At 39.7% G+C, this 17,491-nt stretch overlaps 2 protein-coding genes across 2 annotated transcripts in view; both read left to right on the forward strand.

Annotated features, from left to right (window-relative positions):
- The window catches only part of impact (impact RWD domain protein), a gene marked incomplete in the record, with an annotated part of 19,292 nt that extends 11,769 nt beyond the window's left edge, over positions 1-7,523 (forward strand). The window contains 2 exon segments of the mRNA XM_035653929.1: positions 5,210-5,344; positions 7,321-7,523. Coding sequence (XP_035509822.1) covers positions 5,210-5,344; positions 7,321-7,380 — 195 coding nt within the window.
- A 3,301-nt stretch (positions 7,524-10,824) lies between these two features.
- LOC118322282 (histamine H3 receptor) lies at positions 10,825-16,278 on the forward strand. The gene is made up of 3 exons (XM_035653928.1): positions 10,825-11,402; positions 11,986-12,152; positions 14,010-16,278. The coding sequence occupies exons 1-3, from the start codon at positions 11,126-11,128 to the stop codon at positions 14,865-14,867; spliced, it is 1,302 nt and encodes a 433-aa protein (XP_035509821.1). The 5' UTR covers positions 10,825-11,125; the 3' UTR covers positions 14,868-16,278.
- The last annotated feature ends 1,213 nt before the right edge of the window (positions 16,279-17,491 follow it).

Raw genomic sequence — 17,491 nt, forward strand, 5'->3', positions numbered from 1 at the left:
AAATAACCCTGATGATGTCATTGGGGCTTGAGAGGGCTTTGACAAATGTGAAATTTCGTAGAGCAAGAGCATTACTTTCAATGGAGAGTGAACCAGAGCAGCACACGCTTTAATGATATTTCCGCCTGATTTTGCAGCAAAAGTTCTACTAAATTTAACTTTGATCCAGAATATGTATGTTGACCTCTGGAGTGCACATCTGGCATTTTGGCATTGACAGAAGGCTAAAGTAAGGACTGCAACAATCTTACTGTAGAGGAGAATGACAGAATAGCTGATTTTGTACAAGCCAAAATTATGTAACTCCAACTTGAGTAAAAGCATGGAAGAAGTGATCAGGCAGGACAGGGGCTATTTGTTTAGAAAATGAACACTATGATTGTTTACATTCTGATGTATTTCATAGCATTAGCCGCTTTGTGGCATTATGTGCATACACACTTCACACAACAGCCTTTACCTTTAAAATAACTGAGGTTTTTGGCCACTTGGGGGCAGCAAAACAAGCTATGACTGAAATATTAACCCTATAAAGTCTTAATGATAAATGTGTTGGCATGGTAGTGCAGTGGTTAATGTTGTCACCTCACAGCAAGAAGATTGTAGGTTTGAATCTGTGTGGCGTTTGTGCCTGTCATTGTCAGCAGACTCTTAACTGGTGTGAATGAATGTGAGCACGCTATAGACGTGTTTCCACAGCAGAAACTTGCAGAGGATAGTCTTCTATCTAACTCAACCCACTGCAGGGACCAGGGTCTAAATGAATCATTTTACCCCCAAAAAAGTCCCTGCTCAGGGGATAGCACTTTCCAAAAGTGCAGGAACTTTGGCTTTCAGGGCTGAACATTTTTGATTGGTCCAGTATTATAATGCTACTTCATTTTATTTTATTGATTTACTTTTTGTTGTATCACACGCAGAAAGTATGTGTAAAAACAGCTATCGCTTTCTCATGTCAGCAAACTAATAAATAAATAATGGGCTGAACTAACCTTTTAGTTCATTGGCAAATAAAGCCAACACGTAAAAAACAAAAACTGCAGTTCCTTAAAGGGCCACTTGAGGCTGGCGACAGAAGTGAGTAAATCTCACTATGTGGCCCCAAATTCATATATTAATTTTTATATAATGCACCTGTTTAAATTATTTCAAGGCTTAAAGTTATGTATAATTAAGGGCATGGCCGCTTTGAGTAACAGGTGGGTTCTGTCACAGGCTTTATTCATCCCGCCTCAGCTCCACCCACGGTCCACCTCTTTGCCCATTTTTGGATTAGCTGGGAGCCGACAGAGCTGACAAAGTCAGGACTGCAAAAATGGCGACTGATGGAGCCAACCACACTAAGCTTCACAACAGCGCTCCAGAAACCTATGTGTGACGTCATGGAGACTATGTCCAGTTTTAATTGTACTAATTGTATTAATTGTGTCTGATGGTGGACCTTTCCTGGGTGTACCCTGTCTCCCAGTTGGGATTGGTTATTAACACCTTGCCACCTGAGGAATGTCCAATATTCCCTCTCTAAATGCTCCATTATGTTCAGCAGCTAACGTAAGGGTTATACATTATCACTAAGTGGGTTTTTAAAGCTTTGTCACTGAAAACAGCTGCCTGCTGTGACCAAAAAATTGCACTATGACAGCACTGACAGTGAACCAGCTTAACAATGAGCTAAAGCTCTATAAAGCCTAGGAGAGCTGCAGATTGAGGTGATAATTATCTGTAGTACAAGCAACACCTCTGACATTGTCACACTGATACATTGTTTATATAAAAATCTATCAATTATAGCCACTTTAAAGTAAAACTGGTGGGAGCCTACAGATTTATAACAAAGCCTGCATCAAAACAGTGCCATTAAAGGTACCCTGCAGAGTTTTTGGCCACTAGGAGTGCAGATGAGCAAAGTTTTTATGAGTTACACATTTCTGTTTGCAGTTTCATGGTATTTGCACAGTTGGTAGCTAATGCATTCAGTGTTAGGCCTGAGGGATACACATACTGCATTTTCTAGCTCATTTGTTTACAAGAAACTCATCAGGGCAGCTTTACGTTTTTCCAAGCAGGGTTGAATTATAGGATCCAGCCTGTTTGGAGCTTATTCTCGGAATTGCTCATTCCAAAGTCAAAGCCAAACATTAACTGAGGTAAATGTACATCTATATCTATATCTACACAGAGCCTTGAGATTGAGTCTTGATGGTTTTAGATGAGGCAATGACCTCACTAGTGTAACCCACACCACTAGTATTTACATAATGTGTAGATTTTCACTCATAGTTCACGATAGTAATTTCACAAAATCTTTTCATTTCACATATCAAAGAGGCACTTGTCACCGGCCTGTGCTGTCAGATGGCACTATGATTCACACACACACACCCACATCACACTGAAATGTGCAATTGTCCACACACTTTTTGTTTCCCCGTAATATTGAATGAAGGCCAGTGAAAGGTTTGTGACAAAAGAAAAAGTTTGCCGTAATCAGAGCTCAGCGGTGACTTGTAGTAGTTCTGTCATATTCATTACCAGCAGGTGCCAAGTCGTGTTAGAGCTTTTCCTGATGAGATCCATGACTCATGTCAAAGTTCATACTCATTCATGAGATGACGGCAGTCATCTATGCCAGTGTGACCCTGTTAGAGAGATAAATCAGTGTGAAATAGTGCATTGGATTCTTGGTGTGTATGTCAGAAACTGTGATGTGCTGCACAGAATTCAGATGAATCAAGCTGTCTTACTAATACAGTGTTGCCTTTGAAAACAGTCACTTACAGAGCTCATCTCTCTGCACACACAGTCCTGGCTCTAATTTTAACAACTACCTTTTGAGTAAATGGGGAAAAAAAGGCTACAAACGTTTGCTGAAACATTGTGAATACTTACTGCTTTCATGTAACTATTTAGACTAAGATTAGGGTCAACTATAAAACCAACAGTCAGGTCATAGGAGTCTCCTTTAATATTTGGGAAGTTTAATTTAGGTTAATTGTTAAAAATATAACATGTACAGGTAAAGTCATACATTTTTATTTATTTTTACGTAATGAATCATATTATTATGTAACATTGTTTAATAACCACCATATGTGATAAATGATTACAAAACATGAAATTAAATTTAATAATGTATTACATATTGCTTTCATGCTGGTTATTACAAAATCCGGCAGAAAGTATTACAAAATGTGCGTGTTATTAAATAATGAAGTGAGAATGTATTACATTTTGTCGACCCATTACATAATGTGGTGTTATTACATAAAGTGTTGTTTTAAGTGTGTCAGTTAGTCAAAAACTTTACTGGTACTGGGATTTGAACATCAACCCTCCAAGCCCGGTTTTACGGCTGCTGTTTTATCTTACATGAAGAGCCACAGGAAACGTTAACATTTAGACACAACGTTACAGTTGTGTCTAAATTTATTTTAAATCTTTATTTTAAAGGTACATTTCACACTTTCGACAGTTTCAGCTTCCTGCCAGTTAGCGACTAGCTGGTGAGCATAGTGGAGCATTTAGGAGCTAAAAAGTCAGATATTTCCCTCAGGACTTGGGGAGACCTAATTAGAGCTATAAGAAATGAATTTGGACTTACATTTGTCAGGGTCCATTATCCATAATTACACGTTACCACATTACTATCAATTTCTGACTATTTGTCATTATGTACTATAGTTTTGTTGAGGCATAACGAGTAAACCCACTCAATATGTTTGTTAAAGCAGAAAAAAAGTTCCTTTCATATTTGCTTTACTTAACCCATGTGGACATAAGAGCAGATTAAAAGACGTACAGTGAGGTCACTTCCTGCAGCTGACTGACTTACTGTAACTGGAGTGATAGCATCAGTACACTGTCCTCCTGCTCATCCTTCTGGCAACACACTGATTAATCTTGCTACTTGTCACACTCAGCGTTATGAGCAATTTACATGAAGAGCTTTCTCCTTAATCTATTCTTCTCTAATTTCATTCCTCTCCACAAGCCTTCTTCCCGTTTTCCTCATTTAGATTTGTGCTTTCTGCCAGTGAATGTGGAAGTGTGGAGGTGATGAATAAAAAAAAAAAAAAAAAAGGATTAATAGCATCGGCAGCCAGATGTGGATGAGTCCCTTCAAATGACAGATTGCACATTTTGTGTGTTCTTGCTGGTTCGAAGCCAAATCTTCCTTTAAGTTAAAGGAATAGTTTGGCATTTTGGGGAATTTGTTTAGGAGTTTGATGAGAAGATTAATGTCAATTTAATCGCTGCATGTTGAGTAGAGAGATAGAGGACATGTTGTAAGCTTAGCCCAAGCAAGCCAGAGAAAACAGCTAGCTCCATTAAAAGACAGAAAAAAAATCCTAGTTTTTGATCTCTACCTAGCTTAAATCTCACTTAGTTTGTCGCTAATTTTGTTTGTCTGCTGTTTGGTGCCTGGGAGGTCTCCGTACAGTGGTTTGAGCTTGAAACAACTGCCTACTGCATCAGGAAACCGTGCTGATGACAGCGCTTGAGACTAAATGAACAAAGTCATATTGCAGGTTGACAAAAACAAAAAACAATGAGCTGAAAGACGCTGAAACGCTCCGTAGAACTGAGAGAAACTACAGAGTGGGGATTTCACTAGGAGTGACCTCTTTCTCATACATAATGTTATTTGATTTATTCTTAATATAAAAATATTGACTAGAGCGGCTTTAATTGTAGTTCTTATGCTATTGTTTTAATAACGTTTTATGGCCCCTTTTATGGTCTTTTTTTAATATTGTTTGAGTTGATATTTATGGTTTTATTTTGTTATTTTCTGGGCATATCTTTCGTAAACAGCGTTGGTTGATAAGGTTGGGAATCTCCCTCATTTTATGAATGAATAAATTGAACCTTGTACCTTCCAGTCTTTGTGCTTACCTTAGCTAAACATGTACTGGAGCTAGATATTGACACAAAGATGAAAGTGAAAGTAATTTTCTCATCTAACTCTGTGGAAGACAGCAAAATAAGGAAATATCCCCACATTTTGGAGTGTCTGGGCATCAGCTGTAGACTGACAGCTGATGGCCTGGCCCAGATGCACTTAATGAAGATTCATCCTCCGTATGGCATCTGGTGTGAAATATCTAGCTGCTTGAAAATGGCTACCAGTATTGTATTTGTCTCTTGCTCAGCCCTCTCAAATTCACACTCATTTCACATCACACCATGTGTTTGTCACTCACCACAGATTCTGGATGTGCGTAATGTCATGGTGGTCGTGTCCCGATGGTATGGAGGTATTTTGTTGGGTCCTGACCGCTTCAAACACATCAACAACTGTGCTAGAAACATCCTGGTAGAGGAAGGATACACTGTCTCCACGGTAAGACACTCTCTGGGCCTCTTACAAATCACTCTGTTGTCTTCCACTGACACATCATCAGTCAAATTTGACTTTGCTGTCAGTTTTCTGATGCTGGGAAACACCTGATGTCTTGTAGTTTAATTGACTGTTAAATATTTTGAACGATATTTTGAGTCCAAAAGTCAGGAGAGCAGACTACACAGTCAGTGTATAGTTACAGGTGATAGTTAGACATAGATTCATTATAAATGTCTCTTCGGCTTGCTTTGTGTTTCCACAGTAACACTTCAGTAGCTGTCACATTAGGGATATTGGTACATTTGAAGAGTCTGGTTGCCACGTTTTCTGGAGATCAAACACTCTCTCCTCGCTTTCAGCAGCCTGAAGTTAGGTCCAGTATGCTTTGAACTCGTCTTCTGCGAAGTTACTCCATTGATAACACGATTGACCTTTGAGCTGCTGCCACACATAGATTAAAGGTACAGCAAACCTACTCTTAAAAGTAGCCTACTTCAAAACCCCATCAACTCGCTCAAATTAGTACTTGATTACATTCCCATCCTGACAGCAAAGGCTCAGTTTGATGGAAGGATTTAAAACCACTGTAGAATGGCTTGTTTCTAGTTCATGTGGTTTACGGAAGTTAAATCTTAAACTTGTGTGATAATAATAATATTACAGCAGGATAAACAATATGAGCCATGTGAGCAAGGATATTCTCAGTCAAAACTGCAAAACAAAAGCAAAAAAAAATAATAATGCCGTTTGAATCTAACTTTGTGGTGTTTAATTTAACAATAATGATGGATTATGTATTAGATTGTGTAGATGTCCATCACAACTGTCCTCAGAATCAACAGCTATCAATACTTTGTCTGCACAGAGCGCTTGTTTTGTATCTCCTTATTTCCAAAAGTCCATAGTGGGTTAGTGCACACAAAAGGACACCGAAATTCTGTTTTAACAAAATGAGAAAACACTAGATTTACAGGATCAAAGTTGCAAGGCAGAGAAAAAGCAGTGTAAATTAAATTTCGCAAATGCGCTTGGGATGTAGAGAAAACATGCACCCTCACGAGTTGTATCTCTTTCTTTCCATAAAGCCTGTTTAGTCCATTTGAAGCAAGAAATATTTTCTGTGCCATTAATATGCTAGACATAAGATTTTTTTTTTAGGGCAGGGACATTTTCTATGCTTTAATTGGACAGCTGACAGCAGAGAGATGACAGACAATAACAGGAGAGAGAGGGGAAGTGACATATAAAACAGACACAAACCAGAGACTCAAGTGTCCTGAGATAACTTCTGTTATGAATTGGCGCTATACAAATAAGATTGAATTGAATTGAACTTACTATTGTCTAAGAAAGAAACAAAACATTTCAGGTCAGTTCCTCAAATGTATTGGTTAAAAACGGTAAGGCTACTTCCTGTCGGCTAAAACTGCAGGAACATTTAACATTTATTTAGGGAGAACCTTTTTTTAATGGTAATTGGGGGTACAAACAAAAACAGTGTTGGAGAGTGACTGTTTTACAGCCCTACTGCAAACACCAAATGAAATATGCATGCATTTTTGCTCTGCTGTATGGAGCAGAATCATACATTCAGAATAATTTATTCTTGCTTTTTGTCCAAGCTGTTAGTGTTGGGGGATCTACAAGTTGGCAGCCTGGATTGTCAGAGCAATAATTAGTGGAGGATGTTTTATAAGAGTACTTAAGAATGCAATGTTTAGTTTGATGCAATTATTGGAATACATTAAAACAGTATGCTGCGTGCCAATCAGTACATTGTAATTTGCACATTTCAGTAAGGCAGGGAAACGCAGCAGGAGTTCAGGCAAAAATGTCTGTCAAATATTGAGTCATGTGCTTTAAAACGGCACTCAAATATTAAACGTGGAAAAAGCTTTAGCATCGTTTAAGTGGAGTGCTAATGTAAGATAATCATTAGTGTGTTCGTTTTCTAATCCATTCCTCTTGTTTCACAGGATGAAGCCACCAAATCAGGAGCGAAGACCAAAAGGCCAAAAAGCAAGAAGAGTAAATAAATTCAAAAAGAGGGGGGAAAAAGACTTTTATTAAAACTCATTTTCACAGTATTGTGAAAAGGTTGTTCTTAGCCGATTCAGATGTGTCTTAATGGAGACAAACAGGGATTTCTTGCAATAAACAAATAATTTATTCAACATAATTACAGTATTTAAAGGTCTTTGCTGTGAAATTGTTATTTCAGCTGATCGCTTTAACTCTGAGAAGCCTTGAAATTAAATGTTTACAGTACAACATGTTTTCATTAAAACAATCAAACCATAAGCTTTGTACAGAACATACGACTTTATCATCAGCAGAATGTGATGTTTTGTACTTGTATAATTATATCCATCCTACACAAGGGTTATTGATCCTCTTTATTAGAAAGCAACATAATCATTACACAACTTGAATCAATGATTTTGTTCAGGAGAAGAAAAATTACGCGTTTCTTTCACCATTCATTTTAAAATCTGTCTTGATGTTGATGCTCGAATTCTTGTCCCCATAAGAGTTAATTCAGCTTGCAGCCAATTCTATGTGTGAATGAAATTCATACACAATTCATTCAGCGTTTCCAAAAAATATGATCAGACATCACTGCTCACCAAGATGAGGTTCACCAACACACTCTCACACTCACTCACATAATTCACATGTCTGTTCAATGCGTTTGACATCCACTTGAAGCCTTCTAAATATTCAACTTTTCACAGTTGTGTGTCCTATCAGAGCATTTACTTCACAGCGGCTCCTGTGGGATTTTGCCTCACCTCTCCATTTTAGTGTCACTCGATCCCTGGAAAGACACGGTCTGCATATTAACCACTCCAGAGTGGCTTGAGGCAGCAGAGGACGGCTTTCTAAAAATACCTGGGGCTCATCTGTGCACAGTGCAGTTTCGTTTTCACTGCCACAACCCGACTATGCGATGTAAGAAAGTTGACTTTTATCTGTGTTCAGTATCGTTAGGGAATAAAACTGATCGTTTGATCCAATTAGGGCATTTCTTTTAAATGTGAACACAAATGACACACAATAGGCTGAGATGTGTTCCATGTCTGTGTACAAAGCTGTCTGTTAATTTCATCCATTGAGAATAATTACAGCTAATTCACTTAGAGAGTTGTTTCTCCCGGACAAGCTATCATAACACTGAACTCATCATCTCAGCCCTTAATCATGTTTTTTTTTAGAGGCTTGCAAAGAACTCATGGAGCTAATTTCATACTCGATGTTCAAGATAGTAATGATCCCACTTAGGAGATTTCAAATTTGATCCATATACAGTTTTTCCTGCTGTTGATTGTTACAACATGCCCTGGAAGAACTTTGGTGGAGGCTGGTTTAAGACTTTCATTGTTACAGCAAATTCCTACAATGTAAATACTGTATTTTTTCAAAGCATGCAAGTACAGATCCCCAAAGTGTTAAAAACTCACATCAAGTGTAAAATATATGCGAAATAATCTGGGAATTGTTAAAACTCAACTCATAAAATATTATTTGTTATTCATAAAATGTTATTCATCATTTTTACATTCTAATGTAAAAGGAAAGTTCAGGTAAAAACAGTAAATTCATTACAGAAATTATTTTAAATGTAATTTTTACAATGTCTCATAATATCACTTTTCATGACAGTTGTGTTGTTATCGCTCTCTCAGCTCTCAGCCAATCATGTTGCCTCAGTCTCTTTAAAGCTAGCAAGCTCAACAACGGCTACCAGATTTAGTCAGCTAGCACCAATTAGCTCAAGTAACAATAATGTCGAAGTAATTCTGGCCAACCAACTAGCTGCTTCTGTGAATGAACTCAGTACTCTAATATCTCTTTTATTTAGCCTAACAAGGCTGCACTTTAGTGTGTAGAATTAAAAAGGGCTGCACATGCTGCCTATCGCAAGTTAACGGCAACAGCTAACTGGGTAATTCAGAGTTACTTCCAGGGGGGCCCCAGAAATTTTCATAGGGGTGGCCAGATGGGGCCTCTGGAAATCCTGGGGTGGCACACCAAAACCACTTGACGGCGCCTGTGTGTGCTACAACTGAGATGTGTATGGAAGACAGAAGACGTGTAGCAGTTACCGATTTATATCGTATGCACAGTCTTTGTGTCAGTAAATAAATCCTCGGACTAAAGTCAAATCCCCGTTTATTTGCCATTCACCTGCAGACAGAAGGAAAGGGAGTTAACCCCGAAGCTGCAGACGGTTTCAGCCCTGGAGAAATATAACATTCAGTCTCCCCTTTGGTCAAAACAGAACAGGAAAGGTTAACACAGCGGAGGGGGTCTGCGTGTGACAGTGAAGGCGGCTGGCTGGCTGCGCTTGTTATTTGCCACTCGCCGGGGGGTGGGGGCACTGGGGGGGCCAGTGATTTTGTCAGGGTGTGCCATGGCCCCCCCACCCCGGCGTTAGCAGTTAGCATGTGACAGATTTATAACATCTCCACTGTTGTTTATGAAATAAAACATGTTACTGCGGAAAAGGCAATTATGAAATTAAACATAGTTTTGTAGAAAAATAGAAAAAGAAAAAGAAGAAAATAAGTGATGAAATAAAATGTAATGATTATAAGTTTAGTTTTAATTATCTCTTAAATAATTGAAACTTGTTTAAAACTTAATTATTCACATTTGCCTATTTATTTCATGTCTTATTTATTGTTTATTATTATTATTATTGTATTTATTTAATATTTATATTTCCAGAAATTTCGAGTATGTGTTGATTGTTTATGTTGAGCTATGAGCTTTGTCAAGTGAACTTCTGGGAACAATGACCTCTGAATCACTTGATGCTTGGTATAAATATGTATCTGCAGATGATGACTGGCTCCTCGCTTGCAGACATCCTGCTGGCTGCAGCTCAGATCATTTCATGTCGGTCTGCTTCATGCGTCTGGACCACTTCACCTTTTGATTGCAGACCTCAGCCTTTGATCAGTTGCTGGGCGTACAAAGAAGCAAAACGTCAAGTCCACAGAAATCACCCGAGTTAGACCGGAATTTGTCTTGCCTCCAAAATAAAAGCGTAAGCATTTGACGCCTCTTTGTTTCTCACACAACACTCACATGCGGGGAATCTTTACTGTATTTTGCATTGGTTTTGATCTGGTGAAAAACTGGGATATTGTTATAGTCTAAGATGTATTTACACAGGCTTGCAGACATTTCAACTGTCAGTGAAATTTGGCTGCCCTTTAGGCTACATGTTGGCTTTGAATACCATGTTCTCTGAGGGCATATGTTGAGAAAACAGTCCGTGTGATCGAACACATTCAAAAATGGACATTATGAAATGCTGACAGACTTCTTTGTTCTAAAAAAACGTTGCAGAACTGCGTTTATTTTGAAAATATTACCGGATATAGTAGTTATTTTCTACTCTGGCAGTCTTGACGTCGGTAACAAAAGCAACTGCGCTCCGAGGCTCCGGCACATGATCCCTCACTGTTAATAAAGCAACTGAGTAGAGAGAGGAGAGAGCACCCACAGGATCTACAATTAGTATTACTACTCCTACTATTATTATTATTATTATTATTATTATTATTATTATTGTTATTCTGCTATTAAAAAATTAAGCTTTCATTTAAACTTGTGTCTCTCCCACTCACAGAACTCCTCTGGGGAAAATGGAAGATTTGGGGAAAGTATTTCCATTTAATGTCAGGTCTTCATTCATGTTTGACTCCTTGGTAAAGTGGAGCGGAACGTTTGGGCGCGTAATTGGACTTGTTCGTTGTTCCTGTGAGTGAAATGAAAAAGGTCTGCAATGATTTTGGCTTTGAATTAACTATGGGCGCGCACATCCTGGAGTCCAACTCCAGCGGCAACTTGACTCCCGCGGTGTCCGAGGCTGGGACCGTCCTCCCCGGCTACCTGGCGGTGATCTTATCGGTCCTCATGGTGACTCTGGTTGTCGTTGTGGTGGCTGGAAACGCGCTGGTCATCATGGCTTTTATTGTGGATAAAACCCTGAGAAATCAAAGCAACTACTTCTTCCTGAACCTTGCTATATCTGATTTTCTTGTGGGTGAGTTGGTGCCTCTTCTTCTTCTTCTTCTTCTTCTTCATCATCACCTCTCTCAGTTCGCTCAAATGTGTCTCTTTCAAGTCTTTTGTTCCTCCCTATGAATGAAACCCCACTAAAAGGCTATCTGCTCACGCCCCAAACACATTGTAATTTCCCTACAATATAATTACAGCGAGTCACTACTGTTCATTGGCGAGTTAATGGTGACCTTACCGTCCTTTCTGCTTCATTCATCCATCACATTACCATGGAGGATTTTGTATATTTGTAGCATCCCTCCATTTTATGTGTGTAAGTCATTCACACCCACCTCATTGTGCTCACCTTATCTGCAGCAATAGATACATTACACGCCTCTCTTTAATGGAACAACAGTGCAGGCTGCTCTTGTCCCTAAAATCACTTAATCTCTGCAGGGGTCTGTGTTTGTGACCAGCAGCAACCAGTCATTTATTTCTCACAATGTAATGGGTCTCACATGCAGACCGTCAGGAGGTCTCGAGAGGTGTGAATGTTAAGTATTGGTTGAATCATCATGCAGTGTGTGTGTGTGTGTGTGTGTGTGTGTGTGTTCCTCTTCCAGGTGCCTTCTGCATCCCGGTGTACATCCCGTACAACCTGACAGGCCGGTGGATGCTGGGTAAGGGTCTCTGCAAGGTGTGGCTGGTCATGGACTACCTGCTCTGCACCGCCTCAGTCTTCAACATTGTCCTCATTAGTTATGACCGCTTCCTGTCAGTCACAAGAGCAGTAAGTACAGGCTGCGCAGGTGCTCATTACCACACACACACACACACACACACACCTACACACGTAACTGACATACTACCACAGGCAATTCTACAATGTGTCACTCTCCGGGGCAGTTCGCTCTGCAGTGAGAAGTCATTGACATTCACATCTTTATTCCTTTAAAAGGGTGTCTGGCTTTAATCTATAATTTTGTCTAGTCAATCTGAACACAGAGCGTGGACTGTCTGGTTAATTTGATCGGTAAATATTTTAAACGCAAACATTAGCAGTCAAGTCAGCAGTCTGTAGGGATGGGTATAATTTAGATGAAGGGGCACTTCACCGACTTTACACACATCACAAGGAGTACTACCCCTTCTATAAAGTATATATCTTTTTGCTCTGGAGGAGCTTTCTGAGTTTGAAAAATAACCCTAATGATATCACCAGGCTAATCTCATTTTGGGATTTACTTACTTTTAAGTGGTGTGGGGTTTGGAAGAATGGGAATTTAGGAGTAAGGCTGCACAATTCATCGAACTATCATCCAAAACACAATATGGCCAATTAGTGCAACATATAAATTGCAGAAGCTGCACTTTTTTGATAAAGGTAAAATGTTCTCCACCTCCAGACCCCAACAAATGTCACATCATCATGATTTTAGTTGATTTAGATTAGATTGTAATCGTTTTTTCAATGAAAATATGAAGTGTGATGCAAAAATGATTAATCCCACTAATCAATATGCAGCAATATGATTTTTTTTTACCATATCATGCAGCCCTATGTAGGAGGCAGGAAGTAGCAGGTCTAATGAAACATGCCTTAGAGTTGCATTATAGAAAATGTAGGATCCAGGATTTTTGGAGCTTGACTCAACTAAAATTTATCATATCTCACTCAATGCTAATTCACTTTTGTGAACCCTAACCCTATTTGATCTGTCTCTTGAGAGTCCCCCAAATACACAGAGGTGATATAGTGAGTAGGTGGAGTGTGCCTTTTAAAGGACGCTGATATAATTAGTTGATAATTAAATGTGTTTGATGCCATATTTTAAGAAAAATCTCTTTGCTTGTGGTTTATTGTTTTCATATCAGTAGCCTAGTATGAAGTCTTATTTATTTATTCATTCATTTTCAATCCGTAGAGAGGAGGATTTCTCTCATTTACAATGGAAATGGGGAGTATTTTGCTTTTGTAATGACCACTCAAGACTGGGGCCAGAGCCACTTATTAGCATCATGAAGTGGCTCTATTTCATTATTTATCGACTCAGAGAAGTGGATTTATTTAAGTTGCTATTTAACCAAGGTCACATTAGCAACATCATTGTGTCACAGTGACATACCCAGCTGTTGCAGCCGCAGAGAGACATTTGACGGTTTAAGGCAAAGAAAAGATAAAAAACAACACCAATAATAAAAGAGAGAACGTTACATAGTGGAGCCTTGCTCAGTTATAGAGTTCAGACGTTTAGCGAGGAGGAGGTGAAGTGAAAATGGAGCGAGTGCGAAGAGAATGGGCGACGACGAGGGAAAGAGTGGATCGGGAGAAACCAGATGTCTCTTTCACGCTCTTATGTTGCATCACTGAATGTGGCTCTCAGCTCGACATTCCCCTTCTCTCTTTGGCTTCAGTGACACACCGAGGAATAAGGGCCTCATGACTAGGTTTTATTTACAGCATCTCTCTGCTGCTCTGAGGCAGCACAATACAAACAGGGCTTCATTTGAACAAGACACTGAGAGCAGAAGCAAGAGCGTTTGTCTGCCTGTTTGTATGTGAGCAGCTGTGGAAGTTTGAAATGTAACCAACAAAGTGTTTTTGTTCGTCACTGTCAGTCACACTTGTGCCTCTCTTTTGACGCAGGTTAAATACAGAGCACAGAGAAACATGACCCGCCAGGCTGTGTTCAAGATGGTGGCGGTGTGGGTGCTGGCCTTCCTCCTCTACGGCCCCGCTATTATCTTCTGGGAGACAGTCGTCGGCCAGAGTGTCGTCCCGGCTCATGAGTGCTATGCCGAGTTTTATTTCACCTGGTACTTCCTGCTCAGCGCTTCTACCTTTGAGTTCTTCACCCCGTTTGTGTCTGTGGCTTTCTTCAACCTCAGCATTTACCTGAACATCCATCGCAGGAACAAGAGCGGAGGCGCCTGTGCCGAGGATGACGCCAAGACGCAGAGGATCAGTAAGAAGCACAGAGACGGAGGAGGCTGGTCTGTGTTTTTTGTGAAGACTCGGAAGGTGTCGTCCAGTGAGCCTACCGCTATCTCTGCAGTTATCGAGGACGACGATGTCCTGTCCCCTTCCTCCAGCGGGGAACCTAATACCAGTCAGATATTCATGCAGAGGGAGAAGTTCTCTCCTAATAGAAAAAACTCCAGGCTGTTTCAGCATACAGCCTCCTGCATGGCGCCTGGCCGCAGAACACAGGGATCGCGTCTTTCACGAGACAAAAAGATAGCAAAATCTTTGGCCATTATTGTGTGCATTTTTGGGATTTGCTGGGCTCCTTACACTCTACTTATGATTATTCGTGCCGCCTGTAGTGGTGCATGTGTGGCGGACTACTGGTACGAGATTACATTCTGGCTTCTGTGGCTGAACTCTGCCATCAACCCGTTCTTGTACCCTCTGTGCCACAGCAGCTTTCGAAGGGCTTTCTCAAAGATACTGTGTCCCAAAAGACATTCAGTCCAGCCTCAGATTGAGGCTCAGTCTTGTTAGATGAACTCAATTGCACTTTCATGCTTTATGAATGCAGTAACTATTGTTGGTCAAACACTGTAAAAAACTAAAATCCATATATTGTTCTTCCATCACAAAAATTCAGTTCTCAAAAATAAGCAGTAAAGTGAGTTGCACGAGGATTGTCACAGCATATCTGACAGCAATACAACAATTCACCATACAGTGATTGTGAAAACTTGCAGTTATAATATCTTTAATGACAGGGTGAAGCATGGGGACTTGTATGGCACCTTTGAAAGACATAATTGCCTTTGATTAAAGCGCTCCAAAGAGCCGATGTCAGATTTTTCAAATGGTGTACGTCTTCATTTCAGAATGTATGCTAACCTTCATAGACAATCTCGGTAAGTAGGACAGGAAGGAGTGACGTGGTTGAGGCTTTCTCGCTACTCAGTTCTTTATGTGCTGAAGGCTGTGAAATGATTACTTATGCATCCAGATAGAATTTGATGACCATAATTTAGTCTAAGATATTATATGAGAACTACAGCACTCCACGTTGTTAAATTATGGTCTGTCTGGATGAAAGTGCGGAGGATGGAGGAAACAGCTTCAGCGAACATACAGTTTTGTCACAGGGCTGCTGTGACAAGAAAACCTTTCAACTCCTATTTAGATCAAATTGACGTGAGGGAAAGATTTTATGGTCTTTTATGGTTTCATAAAGTTTGATAATCTCTCTGCACACAAAACCTTTTCTCAACACACTGCTGTTAATTTGAAACAGAAGGCCATTTTTTTTCAGAAAGATACTTTACAAATCTTTTCATCGTGCAGTAAAAGGATGATAAATGTGGAGTCCTCAAAGTTCAAATCAACTGAAAAACAAAGAAGAATGACCTGTATTTGTTTACGGACTACTGAGTGAACCTTTATCCCAGTGATTTTTTATTTAATTTTATCTGAAAAGTGGGCTATGGGCAGGGGGAATCAGCACCGAATCTGCGCTTCAGTTGAAAAAGGTGTTCTTGTTGATGTTACAAATGTACAGCACTATAAAATGAGAGCAGCATTAAAACTTTTGTACAATAATACCTATGCCAAGCTAGATGGTTGTGTTCTTTAAGTGCAGTATTTATTTAAAGACTTGACTTGACCCAAACTACTTGACTACTTTGTATGTTGGCTATGAGTGTGTGTCAGTGTCAGTAGCCAAAGAAAGAATAAAAGGAAAACTGCCTACAGGCTTTGTAAGTGTACATGTTGTAGAAGGAATAGTATAGGACATTTTGGGAAGTACCACCTATTCACTTTCTTGCCGAGAGTTAGATGAGGAGATTGATACCACACACTGCAGCCAGCAACTGGTTAGCTTAGCTTAGCATAAAGGCTGGGAACGGGACAACGGCTAGCTTGATTTTGTCTGAAGGTAACACAATCTAAAGTTGTGGTCTAAATGGAGAATACACAGGCAAAGACGCAATGCACGAGTTGAAAATGTTTAAACTTAAAACTATTCCATAAACATAGGAAAAAGGAGAGAGACTGGAGGGAAATAACAGAATGTTTCTGATGAGTTCAGTCAGGCACATAAACACACAGGCACATTCCCACACACAGGCACATTCCCACACACACAGCTATTTTGTAAGCTAACGTCTGCACTGGCTGTTTGTCCACTCCAGAGGTCAAGTCCTGAAATGTTGAACGACTGTTTGACATTTTTTCTAGTACCTGTGATAAGATACAGTAAGACGGAGATGAGCTGGTTCCGGCATGAGTGGGTGGATAGGAATCTTGTCGTGCTGTGCTTGAATGGTTGTAAATGGATGTTTATGATACACAGATGGCAAATTATTGTTAAAATCACATCAAATATAAAGGAATATAAATGCTGCTTTAAAAGAAAGTTCCTAGAAGGCTGGGGTGTTTACGAAAGACTTTACACTGCAGGAAAATAAGGAGTTATTTTGAAGAATGCTGTCAAGCTTTTATTGTCTGATAACAAGTACAAGATAAGTGTAAGGCGTGACAGAACTACAGGGCATTGACCTTTGCTACATATTTCCTGCATAGATGAACAGAAACAAAATATGTCCGGAAAAGCATCCTTAGGGATTTAAGACCGCCAAGAAACAACAGTATCGCTCTGCCCTGTGGGAATTATGTGGGACGTTGTACTTGAGAGAAAAAACAGACTCTCGTTGAAGAGACTGTTGAACTATGGGAGACACACTGTAGCAGCCAACCCATGGTGTTTAGAGAAAAGTCATACCAACTAGATGATAATAGCTGTTATTTTGCCTTCTTCCCGTCAACATACTTCAACATTATGTCTTGAAAGTTGAGTACAATAATATATCTGCATACAGTAACAGCAATAAAAAGCATGCAGTGTGTGTAAATTGTTTAGATGGCAAGTTCATAGGTTCAGGAGTGTGCCATTTTTAACAGAAACAGATGCAGAAGGTCAGTATCTTTTGAAGCAGTTAAACACTCGAGCAGCTCCCATCATCACATTTTCCATCTCCACTTCAGACTGTGAATACAACACACCACATTAAGTGGCTTTTGTTTTAAGAAAGTTTTTACTCTTAAAACACCATCCAAAAAAATAGTTTTTGTTGTCTGCGGTGGCGAGATCTCTTGAGGATAAATAG

This window comes from Morone saxatilis, unplaced genomic scaffold, assembly GCF_004916995.1.
Source record: "Morone saxatilis isolate NCDOM2014 unplaced genomic scaffold, NCSU_SB_2.0 Contig12, whole genome shotgun sequence".
Taxonomy (NCBI): domain Eukaryota; kingdom Metazoa; phylum Chordata; class Actinopteri; family Moronidae; genus Morone; species Morone saxatilis.